This window comes from Lynx canadensis, chromosome A1 (assembly GCF_007474595.2).
Source record: "Lynx canadensis isolate LIC74 chromosome A1, mLynCan4.pri.v2, whole genome shotgun sequence".
Classification (NCBI taxonomy): Eukaryota; Metazoa; Chordata; class Mammalia; order Carnivora; family Felidae; genus Lynx; species Lynx canadensis.
In genome coordinates, this window is record NC_044303.2 from 207,821,416 (window position 1) to 207,835,208 (window position 13,793).

Consider the following 13,793-nt stretch of genomic DNA (forward strand, 5'->3'; position numbering starts at 1 on the left):
AGAAAAAAATGAACACATATTATAGTATGACATTTAAAAGAAGCCACAGATTTCACGTTTTTTTAATGTCGCATTTCGTGCACAGTCTAGAGAAGAAAACATATAACCTTGTGTTTTTCACTCTTTTAGTACAGTAAATAGAACAATTCATTATGTGATGCAAGGAATCATCAGTAAAAGATAAATTCACCAAATAGAAGCAAAAGAGCATATTAAAGCAGAAACCATTAGCATATCTCTACAACTTAAAGTATTTTGTGCTTCTATTATACAGATGGATAGAAAGAATTCATACTTCAGAATTGGGATGAAGCATTCATGTGAAGGAGAGGAAGTACCACCTGATTTCTGGAATCTGATTCCAAACAGTTCACAAAAAAAGTTTAATGTTTTAGCATTCTACTGCTTAGTTATAATTTAGAATGTTTAGTTTAAAAATTACCCGAAAAAACCTAGTAGAGCTTTTCTGGGTCTGGTTTGAAGATGGTCTCTGTAGTAGTAAAATTTTTTAAATCCAGTTAATATAGCAAGACAGAATAGGGTGGGTGATAACCATTCACACATTTTCTTTTCACCACCTGCTAAGATTACTCAGGAAGCTGTAGTGTATATGGAAATATGTCACATTAAAGCCCGAAAGTCCTAATACAAATTACATTCACCTTATGAGTCAGACAAACCACTTAAACTTTCTGTTTTGTTAAATTGATTTTTTAAAAAGTGTGTGTGTGTGTGTGAGAGACAGAGAGACAGAGAGAGAGAGAGAGAGAGAGAGAGAGAGGAAACTCTGAGAACAATGAATATTGCTGATATGTCAGTTGTTGCTTTAATTCATTTAACTTCATTAATCAAAGACTATCTTGTAGGTAATTTGAAACCACTATGAAGTCATTTTTCCACTTCAAAAATGTTGATTTTCTTTATAATAAGTAATATTAATAAACTTCCATTACCAGCTTTACAGAGATCATAAAAACTTCCACTGCTATATGGTATCAATAACACTACTATCCTCATGACTTAGTATATGAAACAAAAACATCAGGAAGAGAACCAGGTTCAGTACCTTAACTGATCATCATTGTTCCTCATTAGTCAGCCAGCAATAGATCTGGTTTGCCATAAGAGCTGTGGGTTTGAGATAATTATATTAACTTCCAAACAGAAACCTAATTCTAAGCACAATCTTAGCATTTGTTGTTGTTGTTGTTGTTTTTAATTTTTAGGATAAGATTAGAATTTGTTTTTTCACTCATCATTCCTTTATCTTACATGTTAACCACATACATGTGAAGTGGCTATGATATGCCATTTACATAATAAAATATTTACTGCTTTGCAGCTTTGGCTCTACACTGGGTCTAAAATACTCTGATTACAGAGCTTTCTCAAGATCTTTGATCTTTGTTTCATAAGAATTGTGTATGCTCTGCATACATAGTATAAGCCACACCTACATTTTCCAACTTTCCCTCTCTACCTGTTTTTCCCCTGCTCTGCTTTCTGCTATGCCTTTCATTTCATTACTCATTCATTTCTAAAAAAGATGTAGTGACCACTCATTCTTCTGAAAAATTCTGAAACAAAGAAAGATACTATATCCATAAATAGGAAGATTCAATATTGTTAAGATATCAATTTTCCTCAAATTAATCTATAGATTTAAAACAATGCCAGTCATAATCCATCAGGCGTTTTTAGTGGAAATTGATAATCTGCTTCTGAAATGTACAAAGGAACTAGAATAGACAAAACGATCTTCAAAAAGAAGAAAATAAGTATTTACACTATCTTCTTGATAGTGTAATCAAGAATCTATCTTGATTCAAGATCTTGCTTGAAGATCTTGCTTCAAGATCTACCATACATATGCAGTAACCAAGACAGAATAATTCTGGTGTAAATCAGTGAAACAATAAGGAGCTCGGAAATAGGCCCACCTTATCAGATTGTTCAGTTGTCTACAAAGGCACTAAAACAATGCAATGGGGGAAAAGGAAGCCTAAGAATGATGCTGGAAGAATTGAATAATTACATTAGAACACATAAACATAAAAGGTAAACATGTAACAATGTTTTTAGAAGAAAACAGGTTTTTGGGAGTTGGAAGAGAGAAGTTTTATTTTAAGGCCACAATAATCAATAACCATAAAAGAGAAATTATTTTATTTTATTTAATAAAATAAAAAATTATTTTATTTTATTTAATAAAATAAAAAATTATTTTTATTTTATTTTATTATAATGCTGAGTAAATTACTCTTCATCAGAATTTTAAAAAACCTTTGTTCATCACACAACACAATTAAGAAATTGAATAGGTAAGCAAAATCCCAGGAGAAAAATATTCATGAATTATGTATCTGACAAAGGTCCATATATATTTCTGAAGAGGTAACCTACATCATTAGTCATCAGAGAAATAAAAATTAAGATCACAATAAGATGCCACTCCATACCTACCAAAATGTTTGAAATTTAAAAAGACACAACATAAAATGTTTGTGAGTATATTAACCAACTAGAATTCTCAAACCCTGGTAGCTGGAGTGTAAAATGGTACAAAAATCTTAGAAAAACTTTTGGTAGATTCTCATAAAACTAGATGTATACTTTACCCTATAACTCTGCAATTCTGCTCGTAGGTAGTCACCAAATAGAAATTAAAATATATGCTCGTATAAAGACCTAAAACAAATGTTCATAGCATCTTTATTTATGTTAGATTAAAAACTGGAAGCAGCCCAAGTGTCCATGAAAAAAAAATAGATAAATTATCATGTACTCAGCTTTTTCCCAACGGTTTGCCACCAGAACACAGGTACCATGAAAACCATCCCTAAACCTAAACCAAAATGGGAAAGGAAGACTTTCATATGATCATCATTGTCATTGGAAATGTAGATTCAGGCATGTCTACCATTACTGGTCATCTGATCTACAAATGTGGTGGGATTGACAAAGAACTATTGAAAAATTTGAGAAGGAGGCTGCTGAGATGGGAAAAGGCTCTTGCAAGTATGCCTGGGTCTGGACAAACTGAAAGCTGAATGTGAATGTGGTATCACCATTGATATCTCCCTGTCGAAATTCAAGACCAGCAAGTATTATGTGACCATCGTTGATGCCCCAAGACACGGAGACTTTATCAAAAATGTGATTAGAGGCACATCTTAGGCTGACTGTGCTGTCCTGATTGTTGATGCTGGTGTTGGTGAATTTGAAGCAGGTCTCTCCAAGAATGGACAGCCACCAACTTGTTCACCAACTTGACCAAGCAACAAGTCCTTGCCCCTCTACGATGCCTCCAAAAGTGGTGGTATTGGTACTGTCCCTGTGGTCCTAATGGAGACTGGCATTCCTAAACCTGGTGTGGTGGTCACCTTCGCTCCAGTCAATGTTACAACTGAAGTAAAGTCTGTTGAAATGCACCATGAAGCTTTGAGTGAGGTTCTTCCTGGGGACAACGTGGGCTTCACTGTCAAGAACGTGTCTGTCAGAGATGTTCACTGTGGCAATGTGGCTGGTGACAGCAAAAATGGCCCACCAATGAAAGCAGTTGGCTTCACAGCTCGGGTGATTATCTTGAACCATCCAGGCCAAATCAGTGCCGGATATGCACCTCTGCTGAATGGTCACACAGCTCACATTGCCTGCAGGTTCGCTGAGCAGAAGGAGAAGATTGTCATTCTGGAAAAAAAGCTGGAAGATGGTCCCAAGCTCTTGAAATCTGGTGATGTTGCCATCGTTGATATGGTTCCTATGTGTGTTGAGAGCTACTCTGACTATCCTCCTCTGGGCCATTTTGCTCTTTGTAACATGAGACAGACAGTTGCTGTTGGTATCATCAAAGCAGTGGGCAAGAAGGCAGCTGGAAGTGGCAAGGTCACCAAGTCTGCCCAGAAGCTCAGAAGGCTAAATGAATGTATCACCAATACCTGCCACCCCAGTCTTAATCAGTGATGGAAGAATGGTCTCAGAACTGTTTGTGTCAATTGGCCATTTAAGTTTAATAGTAAAAGACTGGTTAATGATAACAATGCATTGTAAAACCTTCAGAAGGAAAGGGAAATATTTTGGGGACAACTTGTGTGTGTGTGGCAAAAGTCAGTACTTTTTACAGACACAACTTGACCAAATATCTGTCAAAGAATTTTGAGATCCATTAAAACAAAAGTTTAATGAGAAATAAACAAAACAAAAATCAACTATGGTATACTCAGTCAATGGAATACTATTAAGCAAAGAAATGAACAAATTACTAATACATACAATGTTGATGTGCCTGAAAATTTTTGAGGTACCTGAGGTACCTGAGTAAAAGATACCTTATACAGAAGTGTACATATTTTATTGTTCGATTTATATGAAGTTCTATAATAGGTAAAACTAATCTCTGGTGGAAAAAATAACCAAAACAGTAGGTGTCTTTGGGGAATATGCAAAAGGTTTGATCAGGAAGGGGCCCAAGAAAACTTTCTGGGAAGATAACGATATTCCTTATCTTGACAAATCTTTGGGTTACATAGATATTCCTGTACAACAAAAGTTATCATATGGTGCACTTAAGATTTGTGCAATTCACTGTATGGCAATTTAAAGTTTATTTATTTGAGAGAGAGAGAGAGAGCACACACAAGAGAAAGAGTATGAGCAGGGAGGGGCAGAGATGGAGAGAGAGAATCCCAAACAGGCTCCATGTTCTGCACAGAGCAGGGTTGACTGTGAGATCATGATCTGAGCCAAAACCAAGAGTCGGACACTCAACCAACTGAGTCACCCAGGTGCCCCGCACTGTATGGCAATTTAAACTAAAGAAAAAGCTATAAACAAATATTGAACTCTAGTTAAGGGCACGCATCCTGAAGTGTTTAGGGGTGAAGGGTACTGATATTGGCAACTTACTTTAAAATGTATCTGTAATGAGACAGATTGATGAAATGTCAGAGAAATGGATGGTTGGATAGATATGTGACAAAGCAGAGTGAGCAAAACGCTTATTTTATTTTTTAAAAGATTTTTTAAATGTTGATTTATTTTTGAGACACACACACACACACACACACACACACACCCACACACACCATGAGCGGGGGAGGGACAGAAAGAGATGGAGACACAGAATCCACACAGATGGAGACACAGGCTCTGAGCTGTCAGCACACAGCCCGATGTGGGGCTTGAACCACAAACTGTGAGATCATGACTTGAGCCAAAGTCGGACCCATAACCGACTGAGCCACCCAAGTGCCCAAAATGTATATTTTAACATCTAGATTGTGTTCAAGTCAAGCTTCTTATATCTTTGAAATTTTTTGTTAATAAAATATGGGATAAAAGCAGTAAAAAAAAATGAAAGTTAATTTTAAAATTTAGTGATGCTTATACTAAATAAGCTTCTAATTTGAAATTATCTGACTCAATATATTATATGTATTATAAGAAGATAATTTATTAAATGGCAACAAAAAAAGAGAGCTGTGAATGAAAAAACTGTTTTTAAAGTGCTAAAAGAATCTGAGTGCCATGGGATTGAGTTTGATTTTTTTTTTTTTATGGGATCTACAGGTGGTTGGTTTTATTTTATTTTTTTTTTTATGAAATTTATTGACAAATTGGTTTCCATACAACACCCAGTGCTCATCCCAAAAGGTGCCCTCCTCAATACCCATCACCCACCCTCCCCTCCCTCCCACCCCCCATCAACCCTCAGTTTGTTCTCAGTTTTTAACAATCTCTTATGCTTTGGCTCTCTCCCACTCTAACCTCTTTTTTTTTTTTTTCCTTCCCCTCCCCCATGGGTTCCTGTTAAGTTTCTCAGGATCCACATAAGAGTGAAACCATATGGTATCTGTCTTTCTCTGTATGGCTTATTTCACTTAGCATTACACTCTCCAGTTCCATCCACGTTGCTACAAAGGGCCATATTTCATTTTTTCTCATTGCCACATAGTATTCCATGTGTATATAAACCACAATTTCTTTATCCATTCATCAGTTGATGGACATTTAGGCTCTTTCCATAATTTGGCTATTGTTGAGAGTGCTGCTATGAACATTGGGGTACAAGTGCCCCTATGCATCAGTACTCCTGTATCCCTTGGATAAATTCCTAGCAGTGCTATTGCTGGGTCATAGGGTAGGTCTATTTTTAATTTTCTGAGGAACCTCCACACTGCTTTCCAGAGCGGCTGCACCAATTTGCATTCCCACCAACAGTGCAAGAGGGTTCCCGTTTCTCCACATCCTCTCCAGCATCTATAGTCTCCTGATTTGTTCATTTTGGCCACTCTGACTGGCGTGAGGTGATACCTGAGTGTGGTTTTGATTTGTATTTCCCTGATAAGGAGCGACGCTGAGCATCTTTTCATGTGCCTGTTGGCCATCTGGATGTCTTCTTTCGAGAAGTGTCTATTCATGTTTTCTGCCCATTTCTTCACTGGGTTATTTGTTTTTCGGGTGTGGAGTTTGGTGAGCTCTTTATAGATTTTAGATACTAGCCCTTTGTCCGATATGTCATTTGCAAATATCTTTTCCCATTCCGTTGGTTGCCTTTTAGTTTTGTTGGTTGTTTCCTTTGCTGTGCAGAAGCTTTTTATCTTCATAAGGTCCCAGTAATTCACTTTTGCTTTTAATTCCCTTGCCTTTGGGGATGTGTCAAGTAAGAGATTGCTACGGCTGAGGTCAGAGAGGTCTTTTCCTGCTTTCTCCTCTAGGGTTCTGATGGTTTCCTGTCTCACATTTAGGTCCTTTATCCATTTTGAGTTTATTTTTGTAAATGGTGTGAGAAAGTGGTCTAGTTTCAACCTTCTGCATGTTGCTGTCCAGTTCTCCCAGCACCATTTGTTAAAGAGGCTGTCTTTTTTCCATTGGATGTTCTTTCCTGCTTTGTCAAAGATGAGTTGGCCATACGTTTGTGGGTCTAGTTCTGGGGTTTCTATTCTATTCCATTGGTCTGTGTGTCTGTTATTTTGCCAATACCATGCTGTCTTGATGATGACAGCTTTGTAGTAGAGGCTGAAGTCTGGGATTGTGATGCCTCCTGCTTTGGTCTTCTTCTTCAAAATTCCTTTGGCTATTCGGGGCCTTTTGTGGTTCCATATGAATTTTAGGATTGCTTGTTCTAGTTTCGAGAAGAATGCTGGTGCAATTTTGATTGGGATTGCATTGAATGTGTAGATAGCTTTGGGTAGTATTGACATTTTGACAATATTTATTTTTCCAATCCATGAGCAGGGAATGTCTTTCCATTTCTTTAAATCTTCTTCAATTACCTTCATAAGCTTTCTGTAGTTTTCAGCATACAGATCCTTTACATCTTTGGTTAGATTTATTCCTAGGTATTTTATGCTTCTTGGTGCAATGGTGAATGGGATCATTTTCTTTATTTGTCTTTCTGTTGCTTCATTGTTAGTGTATAAGAATGCAACTGATTTCTGGACATTGATTTTGTATCCTGCAATTTTGCTGAATTCATGTATCAGTTCTAGCAGACTTTTGGTGGAGTCTATCGGATTTTCCATGTATAATATCATGTCATCTGCAAAAAGCGAAAGCTTGACTTCATCTTTGCCAATTTTGATGCCTTTGATTTCCTTTTGTTGTCTGATTGCTGATGCTAGAACTTCCAGCACTATGTTAAACAACAGCGGTGAGAGTGGGCATCCCTGTCGTGTTCCTGATCTCAGGGAAAAAGCTCTCAGTTTTTCCCCGTTGAGGATGATGTTAGCTGTGGGCTTTTCATAAATGGCTTTTATGATCTTTAAGTATGTTCCTTCTATCCCGACTTTCTCAAGGTTTTTATTAAGAAAGGGTGCTGGATTTTGTCAAAGGCCTTTTCTGCATCGATTGACAGGATCATATGGTTCTTCTCTTTTTTTTTGTTAATGTGATGTATCACGTTGATTGATTTGCGAATGTTGAACCAGCCCTGCATCCCGGGAATGAATCCCACTTGATCATGGTGAATAATTCTTTTTATATGCTGTTGAATTCGATTTGCTAGTATCTTATTGAGAATTTTGGCATCCATATTCATCAGGGATATTGGCCTGTAGTTCTCTTTTTTGACTGGGTCTCTGTCTGGTTTAGGAATCAAAGTAATACTGGCTTCATAGAATGAGTCTGGAAGTTTTCCTTCCCTTTCTATTTCTTGGAATAGCTTGAGAAGGATAGGTATTATCTCTGCTTTAAATGTCTGGTAGAACTCCCCTGGGAAGCCATCTGGTCCTGGACTCTTATTTGTTGGGAGATTTTTGATAACCGATTCAATTTCTTCGCTGGTTATGGGTCTGTTCAAGCTTTCTATTTCCTCCTGATTGAGTTTTGGAAGAGTGTGGGTGTTCAGGAATGTGTCCATTTCTTCCAGGTTGTCCAATTTGTTGGCATATAATTTTTCATAGTATTCCCTGATAATTGTTTGTATCTCTGAGGGATTGGTTGTAATCATTCCATTTTCATTCATGATTTTATCTAGAGTTTGATTTTTTTTTACCCAACATTTTCAGTAAAACACTTGTAACCATGATAGCATATTTGATTTTACCATATAGAATAAGATTCACACTTAAATTAGTATGTAAAATTTTTAAATTGAAAGAGACCTTAGCAATCATCTTTTAATCCCTTTGTTTTAAAGATGTGAAAGCTGATGTCCTCAAGGACTGTGAGTTTACTCTAAGTCACAAAGCTAGTAAATACCAGCATGTTTACCAAAAACAAAACAAAACAAAACAAAACTGTGAAATCTGATTCATTTCCCTTTGAAGTTCTCTTGTACGAGTGTGAGAATCAGTCAGACGAGCATCTAGACTACCAGGAAGAGGCATCTGTGAGAAGGGAATAATAATGCCTGCTCTGCTACAGGAAATACCAACGCGCTTTGGATTGTTCTTAAGATGGTGAGAAACTTAAATACCACTCGTTAGTTTCAATGTATGTGTAATACATCGAGATCTACACTTCAGGTCAGTGGATTTCCAAATGGGACTGATGTACTGGCTGTGATTTAACCCATTATTTCCCATAAAATTTACATCGGTCAGAATGCATAATCCAAGTGACCATGAGAGACAAATACATATGAAAGTAGAGCAAAGTGGAACACATTTAGATAGTTAGAAGGTTCATTAATCTTCACCATAAATTAAATTCTCCAACTGAAGGAGAATTTACAAGTTTTATTTTTATATACAGTCTTCAAAGAGATTTGGAATAAAACAAATGTATTCAAATGCATAAATGTAAGCCATCCTCAAAGTAAAACATTAAATCTGAAGAAATATATTATTTGATAGGAACATAGCAATAAAATATTCAACAAAAACCCACAGAGTCTAGAGGATTTTCATTTCATGTGGACTCAAACTATTCCATTTTCATTATTTTTATTTTTTTTAATTAATTTATTTAGAGAGACAGAGAAAGCGTGAGTTGGGGAGGGGCAGAAAGAGAGGGAAAGAGAGAGAATCCCAAGCAGGTTCCACACTGCCAGCATGGAGCCTGATGTGGGGCTCAAACCCATGAACCAAGAGATCATGACCTGAGCCAAAGTCAGATGCTTAACTGACTGAGCCATCCAGGCGCCCCCCAAAGTATTCCATTTTTAAAATGCTAACTTTTAAATATATATCGGCATAACCTTTACTGCATCTTGCCCCTACAGAGAAGACTAAAAAAGAAAATATGCTCAATAATTAGTTTCCTCATAATAAAATTCCCAGAAGAACATTATAAAAAAATAAATGTCAAGATTGCCATGGATATATAAGAATCTTCTGGGAACTCTGTGGAACACTATTTATTAATATACAGATAAGTACTTTTTAATTTATCTATTCAATGGCTGAATGAGTAGAAAAAATAATAAATGTCCATAGAGTTTTACAATTTTCAGGATATTTTATTTCCTTTTTTTTTTTTAACTTTTATTTATTTTTGAGAGACAGAGAGGCAGAGCATGAATGGAGAGGAGCAGACAGAGAGGGAGACACAGAATCTGAAGCAGGCTCCAGGCTCTGAGCTGTCAGCACAGAGCCTGAAGCAGGGCTCGAGCCCACGAACTGTGAGATCATGACCTGAGCCGAAATAGGATGCTTAACCGATTGAGCCACCCAGGCGCCCTTTGTTTTCTTTATCTGATATGATCTTCATAGTATCAAACTGTGCAATATCAAAAGTTGGAGTGGATATTAATATCCTTATTTCACCTGTTAAGCAGTTGAGGCTCAAATATTAGTCTAAAAAATAGCAATGTGCTATTAATAAAATCAGATGATGGAAAAATATATAGTAATTTGTCAGGTTCTCAGAGTAAATAAATATCAAAGACATGTCTAAAACATGCTTTCAAGCTAGTGTTTTTTCCACTGAAACTTCTATCTAAATTTATCACTTAAAGTGCTATCACATCAAGTCATCTTTTTATTTTTGAAAAATCCATTAGTTCCATCAAAGCATCATAAATCTGTTTCCATGTTTTCCTAATATGCTTGACAAAACGACATATAAACATAGAATTCCAGAGTAGGGCATGATAATTCAGTATACTCAAATTGATAGTAGTAAGAATGAAATGGTAAGCACAACTTGGCTTTTCTTGCTCCTTCTTTCTCCTTTCTTTCCTTTCTTCTATCAATTTATCTATGTATTATCTATCTATCTATCTATCTATCTATCTATCATCTACCTATCTATACTTTTAAGTACATCAGAATATACTATTGTGAAAATTAATAAACCTCCTTTAGAAAGGATTCAGGAGGCAAGCAAGGGAGATCTCATGCCCTACTACTCATCATCAATTGCAGACCCAGCAGGAAGAGACATGCCTTGCAAGCCCATACTACTTGAGCCACTACTTTACCATCCCAGCAGGAGGAAGAAAGTTTTCCTCTTCCTCAACAACAGGTAGCAGCCTAACCAATGAGAGTCATAACTCAGCCAATGAAAAGCCACTATACTTCAAATTCCCAGTTACTCCAAAAGACTTTTTGTTTATGACCGCACTCCCTAGTTCCCTCTTTCCTCTATAAAACAGTCATCCTCTCCTGTATCTTACTGGTTTTGCAGTAGCTTGCTTCTCCCAGATTGCAATTTTCTTCTATTCCCAAATAAACCCATTGTCTTGTTTTGCTGGTATAATAGCTGGCAGTTTTATTCATGAGGTTAACTCTATTAATTATTTAATAATCTCTAAATAGTTCTTTACATGTTGGAACACAATTGTTTTTTAATTCTGTGTTGGCTATTTTATAGGAGAGGTACCTAAATCACATGGCTTCACATGGGATTAGGAGAGCTGCAGAATGGAAAAAGACAATTAGGAAAGGAAATAAGTGGGTAGACTTTGAAGGACACCACACCTTTTGAGTTCATCCATAATTACAAGGTGTTATGTTTCAAACTCTACTCTGAATCTGGGAATCCAAAGAATAGAATGCTGATTGAATGATGGCTTTAGCCTAAGTGACAAGTTTAAATTTTATTCTCCAGGCATTATGAAGCCTTTGAGTGTTCAAATTTGTTTTGATTTGGTTTTAGTTTTGGTCTAATGGGAGAAATAGGGTAATCCATTTCAGATTTTTATAAAATAAAGTATAGGGTTCATAAGAAAGAAAAGCTGAAAACATGATACCCGATTAGAAAACCAATAGAGCAGTCAACACAAGAGAATTTAGGGCCTGAGTTGAAGGAGTAACAGTGGATTTAGAGGAGGGACAGAATCAATAATACTTAGGAAGTAGAATCAATAGGATATGGTGAATGAACAGATGTTTAAATTAAGGAAAGAGAGGGGTCAAAGATGCCTCTGAAATTCCTCTTTAGAAAAATGACAATTCCAATCAAGAAAACATTGGAAGAAATGTTTTATTTGTTTGTTTGTTTGGCCTTTTTTTTTTTTTTTTTGTCAAGGCAGTATGTGTTGAAGAAAAGTGATTCAAATTGAGTTTGGAAAATGTCACTTATCTACTCTCCTCAGATAAATTGCAAACACTGTCAGGATTCTGCATGGAGTATAGTAGATGGTGGTTACTGAGGGGGGCAGCAAGGGATTTGCCTTGATACATACCGTATCAAGAGAAGGTAGGGCTACAGAACTGCTAACTCTAAAATGGGTAAATCCGAGTACTTTGGGTTTCATCAGTGAATAGTGGAAGTTGTTTTTTGTTTTGTTTTTTACTTTTATATTCAAAATTGATAGGCATGAGTCTCTATGTACTTGTACCATGTACTCAATCTGTACTTAATCTGTATGGTCCCCAGTCCCAGAAGCCCATAAGCAGCACAAAGAAGGCAAGAAAACACTTTCTTCCACTTTAGATCTTTAAAATTTCTGGATCTGTGGGGATGAGCAGAATACTGATGCTGTCACTTTCTTGTAATTATATGTATTTAAGTGCCTTTGAACCCAATGAACTTAGCTCTGTAAGACAAGCAGTCAAAACACCCCCCTTCATACTTCAGTCAAAGGATGAAAACCGCCAGTTATATTAATTTATATATTTGTTTGGGAATAAAACTTTCTTCCATTTCCCAGAGGCATCTAAACCCAGGCTTCTCCTCACCTAGAGCATCAGAATGGCAGCTTCCAAATAAACTCAACAACCCAAGCCAGGATGTAACACTCTCTTTGTTGTCAACATGGCATCCAAGGCAGCCATCTCCCCCTCCATACCAATGGCCCCAGCCCCCTTACACTTTTACTTCATCTTCACATTCACCCAGTGTGGTCTGTACATAAAAAAGGAAAATTGCAATTGTTTAGACCCTGCAACTCCCTTCCTGATCCCCTAACTCAGGCATAGGCTCATGACTTTGCTAATTTTTGAACTTTTACTGAAATTCCCATAGAGAAATTGAGAAAAGACTTACTTGTTTGTTCTATGATATCTTGGTATCTATGAAATTTCATATTTAAAAAATTGTTTCAGTGTTTGGGGCAAGGGAGATTCCAAAAATGCTGTCTCAATTTTTTTCCCAGAGGAGGACTCAACCCTTTAAATTGTTGGTTAGAATTTGTGGTTTTGCTTTTTTTAAACATCTGCTGCCTACTGTGGCTGTAGCAATCAAACGTTCATTCCATTTTATCATTCATTTGTTAGTTAAATCAGCAGAATCTGTCTCTGTTTAATAACCACCCAAAGTGGAAATGAATTAGTCCTATAATTTAAATAGTGAACAAAAAATACACAGCTAATGAACATTTTTTTGGAGTCAGTTATTTTTTTCTATGCTAGAAAAAATGATGTGGAAAATGTTCCTATCAGGAGTATCTCAATGAGTATTCTTACAGTATTCTTGAGAATTCAGGAAACATGCTTGCCCATCAGGAAACAGAATTAAATGGATAGTAAATTTGTTTGGGTTTCCTCATGGACTCAAAAGCAGTTCCAAGGACCCAGGAATTTTCTATTGCAATTCTCTGATTAATAGATCATATAAATACTAAACATGAAAGGGCATTGTGTAGATAAATCAATTTAATTGAAATTATTTTAGTAATTAACCAACCTCGTTCCTTCCAATTACTCTTCAACGAACTCCTTGTCCAGGCAAACATAAATTGAGTTTCTGGAATTCTGCAAGTACTTTTCTTTAGAAACTTTTCAAATTCCCCATGAAAAAAACTTAAGAAATATATTTTGTTAAGACTGTCTTGCTTCATTCTTTAAATTGAGCCTAAATATTTTAAAGAAATAAAAGTATCCTCTTACTGAGCTTGAGTTTTTCCATTCTGTTTTTAAAAAGTAATGGCTAAGTTAAGTAGAAAACTACATTAGCATTAATATTGG

General features: G+C 36.3%; 1 protein-coding gene across 1 annotated transcript in view; it reads left to right on the forward strand.

Moving 5' to 3' along the window:
* Positions 1-2,855: 2,855 nt before the first annotated feature.
* The window catches only part of LOC115523119 (elongation factor 1-alpha 1-like), a 42,107-nt gene continuing 31,169 nt past the window's right edge, over positions 2,856-13,793 (forward strand). Inside the window, 4 exon segments of the mRNA XM_030328853.1 lie at positions 2,856-2,958; positions 2,961-3,026; positions 3,029-3,259; positions 3,395-3,925. Coding sequence (XP_030184713.1) covers positions 2,856-2,958; positions 2,961-3,026; positions 3,029-3,259; positions 3,395-3,925 — 931 coding nt within the window.